This window comes from Castanea sativa, chromosome 11, assembly GCF_040712315.1.
Source record: "Castanea sativa cultivar Marrone di Chiusa Pesio chromosome 11, ASM4071231v1".
Taxonomy (NCBI): Eukaryota; Viridiplantae; Streptophyta; class Magnoliopsida; order Fagales; family Fagaceae; genus Castanea; species Castanea sativa.
In genome coordinates, this window is record NC_134023.1 from 41514752 (window position 1) to 41531548 (window position 16797).

Consider the following 16797-nt stretch of genomic DNA (forward strand, 5'->3'; position numbering starts at 1 on the left):
AATCCAATTATTGCAATTTTTCCCAAATTAGATTTCAAATTCACCTGAATTTTGTAGTATTAAGTGTCCATACAATTTAACACTAGTGTTAGGGTTTTAGACCCCAGTTATCACCAAATTAATCCACTTTGATTAAAATAATTAAAACATCAAACAAACATAGACCACATAACCTAGGAAGCTTATGAAATTGGGGTTTCATAGATGGGGAAGATTTAACCTAAATAATCCTCAAGGCAATATTTTACTAATAGAATTGAAGTTTGTATAATAAACTTAACCCTAAATCTACTGCTACGTACTTACCGGTTATGACCACAAGTAACTCTGAATCCACAGACTCTTCTACTGTGAAATTGTTGCACACAAATTGGAGAGTTTGTGACTTTGAGATCTCCATTCAAAGATTTAGATCAAAAACTGTGGCTGATTGGATGCAACAACTTTGCTTTATGACTAGATTTGTTGTTTGCATAAGGTCTCTAGCTGTAGCTCTAAAAGAGTATGGAAAATCTCCAAATTTGTGTAGAGAAAATACCCCCTTGAATGTGCAAAAATTTGCTCTAGGGTTTGTATTTATATATAATTAAGATTCATCATAAATAGCTAAGTAGAAAACCAGATCCGCAATTTGCACGAATCTCAATCAATCGAGATAAGTGGGTCTTGATTAGTCAAGCCTGCAATTGAAAAGCAGTCTTCAATAGTCCACTTTTCTGATTACTTGAGTCTTCATTTGTTCTAAACTACATTTGTCTTGTTCCAAAGATAATTTCAACATTAATCAACTAGACAAACTAAGTACTAAAATATTACATTTTTTCCTGGTTGCCAACCTAAAAATATAAAATTTACAACTAGTTCAAGTCCATTTTGAACTATCTCAAGCACACAATTTATTTCAGACCTTCAAGAACCTTATAACTCAACTGGTTGGCACTTCTTCGTATTTTCAATAAAGACATTTAGGATTTAAATCCTTTCACTCCAAACTATTGATTCTAATATATATATATATATATATATATATAATGTTTAGAAAAAAAAAAACTAATGGTTTTTTTTAATAAATATTTTTGTGATTGAGCAAAATTGTATAACAAACTAATATGAATTAAATTAAGAAGTAAAAGCAAACTACCTTATTATTTCTTACTATAATAGGGTAATCAAGAATTACCAACTAACATATTCCATAGTATAATATCCTTACATGATTTTCTAAGGACCAACAAAAATTTAAAAACAAATGTTGGTAGTATTAGATTTAGAGAGAGAGTTTCATATATATCTGATTGTGATTATTCTTAAATGCATTTATGTGTATGTAATTTTTACAAGCTTGATATTCAATTAAAGTAGAAGCTCAAAAAAAAAAATGCTAATCCACTCTTTTATGTTAGATACCCCAAATTATATTTACAATCTACTCTAACTTTTTGCAATTTCTATTATATTTAAAAATATTTTCATCCCATTCAAAACTACTTCCGACTAATTTGAATCCAGTTCAAGTCTATACAAAACTACTTCAAATTAATTTGAAACTAATATAATTACTTCAAATTAATTTGAAACTAATACAGATTCTCTTACCAAAACTTACTACTAACTCAAGTATAAACATCAATGAGAAGTTTACCATATTCTAAAGTACCATAACTATGATTTTCAACATATGTTCATACTAACTAAATTTTTATGTTTATTTATAAATATTGAATATTAAAAAAATTGATTATATCACCATTAAAAAAATTTCAAGAATTAAAAAGTAAGTATGTAAATAGGTAAACAAATCACCTTTGTATTTCTTTAAAAATGGAGCAATTTATGCATGAGATTACAAATCACATTTTTAGATTACAAATTAGTTACTAATAGCATATATATATATATATATATATATATATATATATATATATATATATATATATCTCAATTATATTTTGTAAGGCTGCAAACAACATATTTGTGATGTACTTTGTTTATGTTTATATATAAAATAATGAGCTCCTTAATAGTTTGTTTGAATGGAGGGAGAGGAGAGAAGAGTAGAGTGAATGAGAGGGATATAGTTTAACAAACCTTACTTGGATGTTTTTAAGAGGGGGACCGGGGAGAGGTTTATAGGGATTTGGAGAGGTATCTTACCCTCCTAACCCCACATTTTATTTTCCCCAAATTAGAGAGATTTGGCAAAAGAAGGGAGTACATAAGGGGTTAAAAAAAATTGAAATGCCAGTTTGCTTTTAAGTTCTCCTCCACTCTCCTCTTCCTATTTCATTTTTAAAACATTCACATAAAGGGGAGGGATTTAAAACAACCAAACAATGTGAAAGGGTAATCATTCCCTTCTACTTTCATTTACTCTCCTCTCCTTCCCCTTCTTACCCTCTACTCTCCTCTCCTCTCCCTCCAAACTTCCAAACATAGTATAAAGGTCAAATTGATTCATTAAAGTACTTTTGATAACTCTAATATGGCTTTTCGTTCTACGAATCATATAGACTCTTACACTTTGTTTGGAAGTTTGGAGGGAAAGGGGAGTAGAGAGTAAGGAGTGGGAGGAGTAAATGAGAGAAGAGGGGAATGATTACCTCTTCACCTTGTTTGGATGTTTTAAAAATTAAGTAGGGAGAGATAAGAGAGGAGAATTTCATATAAATTGACAATAATGACCTTATTTTATTAATTTTTAAAGAAATAAATATAAATTGACATCTTAAAGGAAATATTTTTTTAATCCCCTCCACTCCACTCTCCCTCCAAATCTCTCCATTTTGGGAGAATTAAAAAAGAGGGGTTAGGAGGGATAAATTACCCTTCCAAATCCCTTAAAACCCCTCCCCTTCCCCTCTTAAAAAACATTTAAGCAAGGTTCATTAAATCATACCCCTCCCATTTACTCTTCTCTCCTCCCCCTCCATCCAAGCAATCCATTAAGGATGCAAATCTATAAAAATGTAAATACTTGCAAGTTTGAATGTTAACAAGTGTGTTAGGGTCATATTTTTATGTAATTAACATATCCTATGACAAAATGCATTTTACTTGTAATTGGGTAGATCTAAGTGGTTTCAAGATCATCATGAAGTACTTTGAAGAAGTATAACAAGCGGTGGTATTGAAGACAAGAAGAATACTCAAGAAACTACTCAAGAAAATCTGAATCTACGAGTCCTAATGCCTAGCTTGACACCGTTGATCTATCAAGACTTAATGAAGTTCGATACCTATCTCGATACCTCTCAATCTATAGAGATACTAGATTTCAGAATATAGCTTGTAACATTTTATTCTAATTGGCTATTTGTTTATGGGTTTATGTAAATCTAATTGGAATAAGAGATCCCATTTAAAAGGCACATGAAGCTCCTATTTAAATAAGGTGGTAGAGAAAGAAAACCCTAACCCTAATGCTTCATAAGGGTTTTTTTATTTATTTAAACCCTAGCCTTCATCTCTGGAACATGTGAGTTTTAGAAAATGGAAGAAAGAGATCTTGTTGCGACTCTTGTGCGCCTTTGGGTTCTGTATCAAGCAAAGCCTTTGGCACCACTAATTGAAGATTTTATTGGTGTTTTTATGTGAAGCTTTTGCATATCAACTACAACAATAAAAAAAAGGTTGTTGTAGAGTTAGTCACGTAAAGGGATTCGTGAATAGAAGTCAGTCACATATTGGGATTCGTGCATAGGAGAAGACTTCTACAAGATCAAGTCCAATTGGGGATTGGAGTAACAGTTCAACTATAGGTTGGTATTTTGGGATAGGCTGGGTAGTGGTAAAATTCCTTATACTGGTAACCACTTGATCTTGATTAGTAGATTATTCGAGAGTGGTGACTTGAAATTCACCCAGTGGAGTTTTTGTCTTGTGAAGGTTTTCCTCATTCATAAACAAATCACAATGTTAAATTTAATTTTAGCTTAACTCTAGTTTAGATTGATGATTTGTTTGTGCTTCCACAATATTGTATGTAATTTAATCTAATTAATCAATTTGGGTAATTGAATTGATTAACCTTGGAGATGATGATGAAGCTTTTGCCACTTCTTTTAATTTATGTTCTCTTATTGTACCACATATGCTTTTCTTTTCTTATCTCTTGCACTTGGATTGCATTTATATAACTTGTCTTACATTTCACACATGATGCCTTAATGTATCTTGTTTAGTATTTCAGTTAATGACAGGTTACAAAGTCATATTCATACATTGATCTCTCTTTTTGCAAAGTTTTTCAAGAGTTCAGGTATTATAGTAGACTTATTTTCTGTGTGCTTATTAGTATAATGTATTCTAGAACATTCATTGTACTCTTGGGGGTTTTGTCACGGATTGCTAAAAGGGGAGATCGTTAGGGATATCTTTATTTAATTTGCATATCCTCTGAAAAATGCACTTTACTTGTAATTGTGTGGTTCTAAGTGGTTTCAAGATTATCACGAAGTACTTTGAAGAAGTATAACAAGTGCAAATATTGAAGATATGAAAAATACTTGAGAAACTGCTCAAGAAAAGCTTAATCTACAAGTCCCGATACCAAGCTCAACACCTTTGATCTATCAAGACTTAAGGAAGTTCGATACCTCTCAATCTATTGAGATACGGGATTTCAGAATTCAGCCTACAACATTTTATTCTAATTGGCTATTTTTTTATGGGTATGTGTAAACCTAATAGGAATAAGAGAGCCCATTTAAAAGACCTATTAAGCTCCTATTTAAATAAGGTGATAGAGAAAGAAAACCCTAACCCTACTGATTCATAAAGTTTTCTTCTTGAAACTCTAACCTCTACCTTTTGAACCTATGAGTTTAGAAAACAGAAGAAAGGGATCTTGTTGCCACACTTGTTCGCCTTTGGGTTCTGTGCCAAGCAAAGTCTCTGGCACTAACAATTGAAGATCTTATTGGTGTTTTTATGTGAAGTTACTGCAAATCGACTACAACAATCAAAAGGGTTGCTATGGAGTCAGTCACATATTGGGATTCATGCAAAGAAGTCAGTCATGTAGTGGAATTCATGCAAAGAAGTAAATCATGTAGTGGGATTTGTGCAAAGAAGTCAATCACGTATTGGGATTCATGCAAAAGAGAAGGCTTTTTCATATCAAATCCAATTGGAGATTAAAGTAAAGGTTCAATTGTATGTCAGTATATAGTTGCAAGATTCTGCTAGTATATAGTTTAAAGTATATACTTGCAACCACTTGTCCTTGATTAGTGAATTCTTCGGGAGTGATAACCTAAAATTCCCTCAGCGGGGTTTTTTCCTTGTGAAGGTTTTCTCCATTCGTAATCAAATCATCGTGTCAAATTTAATTTCCGCTGCACTCTATTTTAGATTGTTGATTTGTTTGTGCCTCTATAATATTGCATGTAATTTTATCTAATTAATCAACTTGAATAATTGAATTAATTATTATCAGGGGTCAATTGATTCGACTTTGGATGTGTATTTGAAGATCTTTCCAAACTCCAAACACTAAAGAAGTTGAAATTCCAACAGTCGGATAAAAAATTATGACCTTGAGAAGTGTACTAACGCGCTCCGCCCGGTTTTCAAGATATCTCAACCATTTTAACTTCGATTTTGACCCATGAATAGTAGTTGGAAAGAGAATTTTATAATATTTGCAATGATGCTGACCCCAATTCATTCTAATGGATGGATCAAAATTAGAGTTTTTGGTGCCTTTCGGAGTCAACCTCAAGTCAAACTTTGTCAAAGTTGACAAAAATCTCCAAGTAGCTCGGGTTTGATGTAGAAACATAAAAAATGTTGTTTTTGGGATAATTTTGACCAACTTTGACTTTTGGTTAACCCAAGGTTGACTCGGGGCATTTTGGTCAATTGGACCTAAAGCAGCATTTTGAGTGCTCCGATGCCTAAACGGGTTGCGTCACGTCAATCTAGGTGTTTTTGTGACCCCACGGAGAAAAGTTAATATTTGTAGAATTTTTGGAGTCCTGCACGCAAATTGAGGGTAGGCAAAATACGATATCTACACACGGTATGATCTATGCTGCCAGTAACTTGAATTGTAGGCCACCTACTGTGGGAATGTCCATTTGCAAGGAACATTTGGCTTTGTGTAAGGAAAAGATTCAAAAATGTTTCAATGCTATCCAAGATTTCTTCGCTTTATTTAGGTTGATGGTGGACAGACTTCCTCAATTTGATGTGGAATGTTGTTGGTGATGTCTTGGCAATTTAGAGTGCTCGGAATAAGTTTTATTTCAAGAAATTTCAAGCCCTCCCCAGATCCATTTTAGATGGAGCCCTTGGTTTCTTGGATGAGTATCAGTCATCTGAGGCTCACGGCTGCACACCGAAGCTCTTGATTTTGTTTGTGACTTTCGTCTTCTCAGGTTTTACTTGTACTATGTTTCCTCCATGTTTTTTTTTTTTTTTGGTAGTTTCTTCCTACTGCTATAGCCATTGTCTTTCCCCTATTTGGCTTTATGCAGAGTTTTTACTTTGTATACTTTCAGTTATCAATATAATTTATGTCTTTCACCTAAAACAAGATTTGGGTGAAAGTATAATTGTATATTTTTTTATTAAAAAAAAAAACGAGGTTTTGAAATAACTATATAAAACCAACATTCTTTAATTAACTCTCCAAGGTGTGAGCAAAATAACATATAATTTAATAGACTAATCAAGAAAAGAGAGTGATACTCACTGTTGTAGATCCACTGTTTCCAATATACGAGCCGATTTCCACTCTGATATGCAAAAGACATGCCAGCCAATACTTCCACAGGAGACCGCCCGTAGTAATCTGGAGCGATAGCCAACTCAGGGTAATGTTCGAGTAAATCCAAAGCCATATCTATTGAGTTGCAAACATAAGCAATTAATTGAAAGAGAATCATGCCTAGTGTTTCAAAGCATAGAAATGAATACGAAAATATGGTTGAATCTGAAGTTCTTACCAATAGCTTTGGAATTAATAGCCCGGGTAATAAACGAAGCACCGTTGATGCCATTTCTTGGTATTAGATCTTCTAGAGGAGTTTCAGGATAGAGATAGCGTGCCATTTCTATTTGGTTTTTTGTAACAGCTAGCACGACTGGAATGAGGTCATCGCTTTCATTTCCAATGCTAAGTAAGGTCCGGCTCTTCCCAATTATACATTTTGCCATCTGGATGTTTCCAACAATAGCACAATAACCTAGAACAGTATAATCATTTGTATCTTTTATTTTTAATTCTTCTTCCGACATTTTGTTTACCAACTTCTCCACAATATTCATATGTCCTTCAAAGATAGCAATGTGTAGAGCCGTACTTCCAGTAATTGAAATTTTGGCAGTCGCTACCTCCGGATTGGAGCTAATGACCTGATTAGCAGCATCCCAATCACCTTTGCGGATATGTTTTTCGAGGGATACATACTGACTGAAGCGACCGTTCTCATCGTTCTCCATCCCTGCCGAGTTTATAGTACTTTTACTATAGTATTCAAAATATTTGGAGTATCTAATAGCAATTCCAAGATGATTATTCTATTAATTTAGATTTCAACATTGACTAAACGAATAATATTATTTCCATAGGGGTTGTGTCTGAATTCGGCCAGAATATATACACGCACACAGTGCGATTAAAGAAGATATAGTACCAATTAGAACATAAAAAGTGAGACAAGAACTTATCACTTTCTATATTTATTATTTTTATTTTTATTATGATTGGTTGAGTATAAAGTAAAACACAAAGAATAGGATAAAGAATTTGTAGCACATATCCATGAATTTGCATTAATGTTTATAATACTTTCTTTCTCCGATTTAATTTATGGGTACAAATAATGGGTGCCCTTGGAACTTTTGTTAATGGACAATGTTAGGAAAATTTTAGTACCACTTTTATAAAAATATAAAAAAGTTTATAAAAAATCCAATAATTTTTTCTTTTTCCATAAAAAGTTATTAAAAGTATTTTCTTTTTTGACTTTAAAAGTATTTTCTAAACCGATGCCTTTAGAGCATCCATTATTTTTCCCTTAATTTATTTAAAAGTACAAGCACACCATTCTCCTCTATGATTGTGTGTATTCACTTACCTTCTCGTGATGCAATTGCATCTTCTTTTTTCTCTTTTCTTTTCTACTTTTTTTTCCTTTTTTTTGGTGATTAAAGGAGTGAGAAACTAAGAGTGCCAGGACCTCATATTTCACTTCTCTTTGTTCTCCACACCATTAAAATTTTCTTTTAAAAAATCATTTTTATATTAAAATCAATAAATTTTATTTTAATTAGTAAAAAATTACTAAAAAACCAAAAATATAAACAAACATGATCACTAGATTTCCCCAAAGAACCTAAAACAATTATATTTAATACAAAACCAACTAGTTCTTTCCAACTAGATTAGCTCGAAGCATTGGTATATATGAGGTCCATCAAGTTTCATTACTAAAATTTACAAATTCATGAGACCAACTTTAAAATCACATTTTTACTTTCCAATAACTACCTACCACATCAATAGTTTGTAAAAAAGGTAAAATAATTTGTGACTTTAGCATTTTACTTTATTTTTACACTCATACTTGACAATAAACCCTACCTTTCATTTTTTACTTTACCTCTCATCCATTATACCACAAGTGGCCAAACGGCCCAAACCCAGCCAACAATACACCCAGTGACAACCACCACTGACTATGGCCAAACCAAGCCACGAAAACCCAAAGCCAAACCTACCAATAACAGCAGCAACCACCCTGTACAGCCACGATGTCCACCACAACCAAATCCAAAACTCTCAGATCAACCACCACGCATGCCACAGATGACCGCCGTCTCATCTACGGAGACAACCCACTGAGTTGGTGATTGGAGAGAGAGTGTGAAGGAAGTCTAAGTTTTTTAAAGGAGAGAGAGAGAAAGAGAGAGAGAGAGAGAGAGAGAGAGAGAGAGAGAGAGGTGAATAAAATAATTGAATGCCACTACATTGGGAATTTGTTTTTAGATCTTAGAGCATCTCCAATAGGCTCTCTAAAGCTATCTTTGGAGAGCAAATACAAAATAAAAAATTAAAAAAAAAACCCTCCAATAGCCTCTCTAAACTCTAAATTTTTTTAGAGTTGCTATAGTAGATCTATTGAAGAAGAAAGCACTATAGCAATTACTATATTAACTCCAAAAAATTTTCTTCCTTAAAATAATCCCCCGGTTGAATAAACTCTCTCTCTCTCTCTCTCTCTCTCTCTCTCTCTCTCTCTCTCTCTCTCTCTCTCTCTCTCTCTCTCTCTCTCTCTCTCTCTCTCTCTCTCTCTCAGAGAAAGCAAAGGGGAATTAGCTCTTTGTCAGAAGATTGGCATAGCTCTCTCTCACAAAACGATTCACTCACATCTGAAGAGGCAAATAGCCAAAATTTGAATAGGGATAGAGCTTCAGATGTGAGGTCGTGTTTTATTGTTTTAGTGAACAGTAGGTGCCAAAATAGATAAAAATGATGACAAAAATACTATTTTAGTTCCTACATTTTGGGGTCACCGTCAATTTGGTCCCCACATTTTTGTAGCAGTTAATTCAACCCCCGCTATTTTCAAGTTTCAGTCAATTTAATCCTTACCAATAACTCCTTAACGGAAAATACTTACGTGGTAAATGAATGACAAGTTGGCACTCTTGAAGCTTACATGGTGAGTAAAATAATACTAAATTTTTTTAATTAATATTAAAATAATTGCCACAAATTATCAGTAAGAACAAAGATTATTTCACCAGTAACACCCAATCTCCATTGGAGCAAGATAATATGCAAACCAGAAAATTTCACCCACTCTTCAAATTCTCAGTATGACCTAGAGAAAATTAAAACACAAACTCATGTACCCACATATTTTGACCAACAAAGAGATAAAAGGCCATAAAAAGCCAAATGAAACTCAAAATTTTATAAGAAAATTTCGTCTTGGACAAGCACAGAAAAGCAAAAACCACCCCTTTGTTCTAGTTTTAGTTAACCCAAGGACAAGAACAAAGAAAAAGGTTCCAAGACTCAAGTTTCATGTAGTGATTCATGGCTAAGAGAAGAAAGATAAAATTTTAAGTATCTAGAGCCTGTTTAGTTGGAGAGGTGAAAAAGTGGAAGGATGGAAATGGAGAAGAGATAGAAAAGTGGAAAACTCATTTATTTGGTTGAGAAGAAAAATGAGAAGATGAAAAATGATGTAGGTATAAATTGAATGATATGTCCTTATTTAAAAATAAAAAAAATTGTGCTCAATTAAAAAAAAAAACATCAACCAAAAAAAATGATTCCACCAAGTTTGTTAAAACAAAAATAATGCCCAATTAAAAAAATAAAAACCAAAGAAAAAAAAACCCTACCATACCCAGTTATAAAATTAAAAAAAGAAAAGAAAAAAAGAATGAAAATAGCATACACATGCAATTGATCAAAAAAGGCATGCACACGGCCATTTAGCAAAAGTAAAATGAGAGGCAGCTAAAGACAAACAAATGAAGAAAACTGCAAAAATAGATAAAAGTAAGAGAAAGTTTGAAATGTTGCAAAGGAGAAAATTTTTGGGTCCTACCAAAATGTTACCTCCCCAATTTGGGAAGAAAATAGAGAGGGGAAGAGGAGTTATAGTCAAATGACTAAACTACCATTCATCTCACGTTTTGGTTGTTTCCTTTTTTTCTTTTTATGGACGTGATATACTGCTTCACTTCTTTCTTTTTCATTTTTTTGTCTTTTTTTTTGGTGTTTGGTTCCTTTTAGGGTGTTTCACTCTTCTTCAACTATAAGGTTTATAAAAAAAAAAAATTTAAAAAAAACTTTTTTGTATTCAACGTTATTTTTCTTTTTTAATAAACTTAGGTGATTGTATTTTTTTTAATTGGGCATTATTTTTTTAATAAGGGCATATGAGTAAATTTATATAGATTTTATTTTTTGTCTTCTCATTTTTCTTCTCAATAAAAATAAAAAAAAAAAAAAAAAAAAAAAAAAAAGTTCTTTATCCCTCCACATTTCCACCCGCTAACGAAACACAAATGAAGAAAATTAAAATCTCTTCTATCATTTCACTTTTCTATCCTCTTATTTTTTCACACCCTAGCCTTTTTTTTTTTTTTTTTTTTTGTGGTTAAAATCAGTTTGGTCCCCTCTCATTTTTTTCATCTCCCAACCAAATGGACCAAGTGTTTGTTTAGAAAGAAATTGATTTTTGTTTTCCATTCAGATGCTGTGACAATTTTTTTAATGTTAATTGAATTTTTTTTTTATTGCCACGTAAATTTCAAATGTGCCAATTTGTCATTTGTTTGTCACGTCAAAAATAAGTTTTCAGTAGAGACTAAATTAATTGCAAGTTGAAAATAGCAAAGACCAAATTAATTATTACTAAAATGTAGTGACAAAACTGACTATAACGCTAGAATGTATGAACTAAAATGATAATTTCACAAAAAAATAAATACGGAACCCAGGATAGAAATGCTCTGATTTGTACCAGCAACACTTGGATAATCATCTCTTTACGAAACTCTCCTTATCGATCAAGAAAGTAGGGAGCTGGTTATATATTAAAGAAATCAAACTCATAATTTACAATTATATAGAATTTAGACATACACAGAACTTCCTTATCATCCATATCTCACAGGTATCTCATTCATCTAGCACGCCCCCCCTAAATTCTTAATAACCCAATAATCAGAACTGTCCTCACTGCTCGTACCATACCCATTTCTCTCCCTCTCTCTCTCTCTCTCTCTCTCTCTCTCTCTCTCTCTGTGAGCGCGCCCTTGTTAAAGTTGAAAAGAGAAAATAAGAAAAGAAGCTGAAGAAAACTGCAGCGTTTTGTGAAGAAATAATAGAAGAACCCAAAGATGGAAACGGTGTCATTAGGATTAAAGAAAAGAAACAAAGAAACGATGCCGTATCATTAAACAAGAACAAACGAAAATTCACAAAGCGATGTCGTATAGTTAGCACACGCGTCATAATCTTATTAGTTTCTTTTGTAACCGTTGCGTTAGTTAGATTTGTTATTTCTGTTTTCTTTTTCCCGCTCTTTTTCTGGGCTCGTGTACATGCTCTGTTATGTAGTATAAATAGCAGAGGAGCTTTGTATTTTATTTTTATGTTCTCCATTCCTTTTCTTCAATAATAAGAATCTTATTAAGGGAGAGTTTCTTTCTTGGTTTCATTCAGAAAGTTTATTTCTTTACAACCCTATCAACGACCAAAATGGGCAAAGACTCACCGAAACCACCACCACAACCACACCGAATATAGCGAAGAAACAACGGCAACCACTCCAGTGTTATTATTTTAGCTATTATTTTATCATAGATTTGTAAACTTTAAGCTATTATTTTAGAATGTTAGAGCATGTGTATTTTCAGGAGAGAGATAGCTACCTGAGTCTGGGTAAGCACTAGACTTGCTCTCCTCTGCAAAGGTATCCCAAGTGTCTTTAGCCTTACTAATATTCTCTACCAAATCAAATCCATCCGACCCATAGGATTCCCTGATAAAATATAAAGCCAAAGCATTCTTCTTGCTCCAAGCAGGTGTAGTTGGTTCGGTGGTTGTTTCAACAATGTTCCAGAGATCATGATTCATTAAAAATGTTTTCGTCCGATTGCTCCAATCCACATAACTTTCTACCTTCTCCTCTGGAATTGAAACACCAGCAACAATTTAATATATAATTCTCACATATAAAATTGTGACTCAGTGAAGATTCTATTAAACTCTTTTAGATATCCAAAATACCGTAGTGGGGTATTAGGTATATTACATTTCAACCATTCTTGCTTTACGTGTTTTCCTGATCTTAGCTTCTCCTCATACTTCCAATGTACACACTCTGCATTCCAGACAATTGTTTACAAAGAGTGGACATCATGCATGCACATTTTTTGAAAGGGGAAGCAGTGACTTTTTCTAAGACTTTTTCTTATGACACTCACCTCCCCTTAATTTGGAATAAGATAGTCACTTCCTTTAAAATAATAAACTATTTACACATGTCCTCCTCTGAATGATTAAAATACATTAAAATTCTTTGGGGAATTTTTTTTTTTTTCAAATTTCCTATTTGAGGAGTGTGAATTGCAATTTAAGTGAAGGGTAAAATACAAAATTTAAGTTTTCTAGAGCCTATTTTTGTTTATTTAGAAGAGGTTAGTGTAAATAGTTTGTATTTTAATTCCAAATTAGTGGGGAAAACATTGGAATTTACTCATTTTCAAAGTGATGTCCTGTGTGTATAGAGTGTGAATATTGGGAGTATGAGACAATAATTTTCCATTTGATAATGAAAATATATTATGATTTAATTTAATAGCAAGAGATTAAAATCCTAAAAAAAAATAGCAGCGAGCAACTTTATGGCATTTTCCTCACCTAATTATATTTAACCTGTAACTTGGAAGATCTAAATGAAAGAAAAATTACAAAATGGATAGAAGGAAAGCTCACTAACACCTTACCAGTACCAGCCACCCAAACAAGAATATAACTAGTAGTAGCCAATAAAAAAAGTAAAATTCCAATAATTGATAGCAGATCTGGGAGAACAAAATAAAGTTGGACACATGAGGGGAAATTTTAACTAATGGAGAAAACAGAACATAATTACATTTTTTTTGGATAAAGTAAAAAAAGTGAAATTTACTGGAACTTTGATCAAATCTGATGAAGAAGTTTGTAGCAAATGATTCTATTATATACGACCTGCAGTTCAGACATCTAAATAGAGAAACCTACAGGTAGCTAAGTTATGTATTTATCCCATCACAGTGACAGTACACGTGTTATGTTGTCATTAGTACCTAGAGTTGGTGGACCTTTCTATTATGTTAGTTATAAGCTATTAATCAGTCAAAGTTTCAGTTTTTCTGATTTTTCCAGTTTTGTCTCTGCTTCTTGTATATATAAGTAGAGATTGAGTTATTCATTCAATGAGAAATCAGAGAAGATTATGACATTCTTGATCTCCAATCACAAATTTAGACCCTAACATTTCAGTGTCGTGTCAATTTAGTCTATGCTGTTATTTATTGGATGGAAATTGCTGACATAACTAACGGCTAAAATAAAAAATTAGTTTATTGCCACAGACATCAGCAATTTCCATGTAAGAGATAACAACATACACTAAATTGACACAATACTGAAAGATTAAGAACCAAATTAAAATATAATGTAAAGGATAGAGACCAAATGCATAATTTACCCTAAATTTAAATACTAGCCTTCCTAGATTCTTATTAAAAATATGAAATGCATTTAAATAGTTGACTAATGTATTGTTTATTGCCTCTGATTACTCTTATGTCATATATAGCTCATTAAATTAAAGTATATTTAATGTATACTATATATAATTTAATTATTTTTTATTTTTATCAAATTGACTTGTATATTTTTTGACATATCAAGACTTATTTATTTATTTTTTGGAAAAAATGTAAAGACTTAATGTAAATATTTTTGTTTAAGTATGAAAATATCATATGTTAAAATAAAAATTATAAACATTCTTCATGTGTGTGTGTCTATATATATATATCTAGCTTGGTCACCCTTGAAATTTTTTTTGGTACCGCCACTACTTCAGTTGTAGCTTCTTCAATGTTTGCTAAAACACGTTCTCCAACCAGGCTTCAACTAGAGAATATGCTTGAAACCCTTAATATTTGCACAGTGGAGGATAATCCCGGCACTATTCTTGTGACTTAACTTTTTATGGACGATACAATCACAACACCTGAAAGTAGATCTTTTCTAATGGTAGTGACTGCCAAAAATAGGATTTGTTATGTTGATGGAACAATATTGCAACCCTTGGATTCCTTAAGCCCAATGTTTAATGCATGGAGAGACTATAACACCATGCTGCTATCATGGATCTTCAATTCCTTCTCGAAGGAAATTACGTTTCACAAGAAGACATGAATTGAATAAACTTGAAAGTAAAGAATTGAATTAAACGAAAGTGGTGTTTAAAAGCTAAACTGAATTGAATTTGAGACAAAATTACAAGACGTAATTTGTAATTTAACCCAAAACTTATTAGATAATTAAGTAGTATGAGATTTGACCACAAAAGAGCCTAACTTTATTTTTTGAAAGAAAAAATAGAGCCTAACTTTATGATTATAGCATAAAAGCATATTATAAGACCACAAATTATAATTTATTTTAACTTTATGATAATAGTTTTTTGAATGCTTCAATCATGGATTTGGCACCCATCACATGTCCTCCGGCCTAAGGCCATTCCCGCTGTTCAAATGTTGCCTTTGCTTCTGTTAATACTGCTGGTGTATTATTAAGGTTGTAATGGTGGTGGCAAACAGAAGAGACAGAGGGGAGGAGGAAAAGCATGACGATTCTGTATTTCATTTCATTTATTTCTTTTAAGTTTTTTTATTTTAATTTTTTGGGTAAGTTTATTATCATATCTTCTAGACCTTAGGCCTATTTGAGATATAAAACGTTTGAGCACGTGCAGTATAGAGAGAGACATACCAAAATAATCACTTTTGGGGATGCTACATATTGATTCCAAAGTTTCCCAAGCAATTTTGGCGGAAGTAATTAGACTAATCACATGACATATCCGTTGCGGGCATGAAATTTGGATCACGTGTAAAGCCATGGCATTCTTCTTGCTCCAAGCCTTGGAAACGGCTTCATCATCTTCTTGTTTAGGATATTCGTCGGTTGCTTCAACAATGTCCCAAAGATCTTGAGCAATCAAATAGGTCCTCACTTGGACACTCCAAACCAAATAATTGTTTACATTAAGAACTTCACTTACAGCTGCACTTGAGGCTGTCCTCGTTTCCATCTTTATATAATCTGTCAATATACCTACATGGTGTTAGGATCGGGGTACACTTTGGCAATCAAATCCGGTTAGAATATAATCCAATTAGGTACAGGTTTAGAATCGGCGCAACTAAAATTGTTGTATTTTTCTGTTAAAAAATTATTTTTTAGTCTTTTATGGATCGGATCAATTCAGGATGATACCACTTATGTCACAATGTGTTCACATGTTATATATAAAACATTAAAATTCTACCTTGCACTATATATACGGGTGTGTGTGAAAATTCTACCATTTTATTAAAAAGATGAATATTAAATCTCTCATAAACACAACTAAATACATAAAATTTAAGGATAGAATATAACATACTGGATTAAGAGAAAATAAATTAATAAATAATTGGAAAAAAACCTATAGAAAATTTATATTTAAAAAAAAAAAACTACTCAATATTAGTAATAAATCTAAAATTAATAATATTTATATTTCAAAATTGCGCATCAAGTTATTTTTCAGTTTGGCACCCCCTCTATAGAATTAGACCTCTCTCATTATTTCTCCCAAAAACATTCAAAGTGACCATAAACTTGTATTTACATAATAACCAGCCAAATAACTCAATAAATCGTTATTCTTATATCTTCTTCTTTAGGCGGATTTATGGTACTGCCCAAGTTTACAGAAATAACCGAAGTCTAATTAAGAGCATCTAATATATTGCGCAGGGATGGAACCTTTAGGGGGTCCAGGCCATGCCCTGACCCCAAAATAATAATAATAATAATAATAGTAGTAGTAGTAGTAGTAGGTAAATTTTTATTAAAAATTATGTTTGGGGCCTTTGGGCCCCACTCCCCTCCAAGAACAATTAATCCCAAGCCCCAGCCCAACAAGGAAATCATGCGTTTAACCTAATTTCAACCAAAACAAAGAAACCAAAAAAAACAAAAAAAAAAAATGAAAA

The 16797-nt window shown here is 32.4% G+C and overlaps 1 protein-coding gene across 2 annotated transcripts in view; it reads right to left on the bottom strand.

The window, feature by feature from the left end:
• LOC142615207 (uncharacterized) overlaps positions 1–16797 on the bottom strand; it is a 38650-nt gene that overhangs the window by 18452 nt on the left and 3401 nt on the right. Inside the window, exons 3-6 of one of the 2 annotated variants that reach the window (XM_075787918.1) lie at positions 15527–15871; positions 12406–12663; positions 6951–7448; positions 6698–6847 (exon numbers count right to left, since the gene is read on the bottom strand). In XM_075787918.1, the coding sequence (XP_075644033.1) occupies positions 6698–6847; positions 6951–7448; positions 12406–12663; positions 15527–15848 (1228 nt within the window). In that variant the 5' untranslated portion in view covers positions 15849–15871. The remainder of the gene's footprint in view (positions 1–6697; positions 6848–6950; positions 7449–12405; positions 12664–15526; positions 15872–16797) is intronic. The other variant, XM_075787917.1, reaches the window with a different exon arrangement.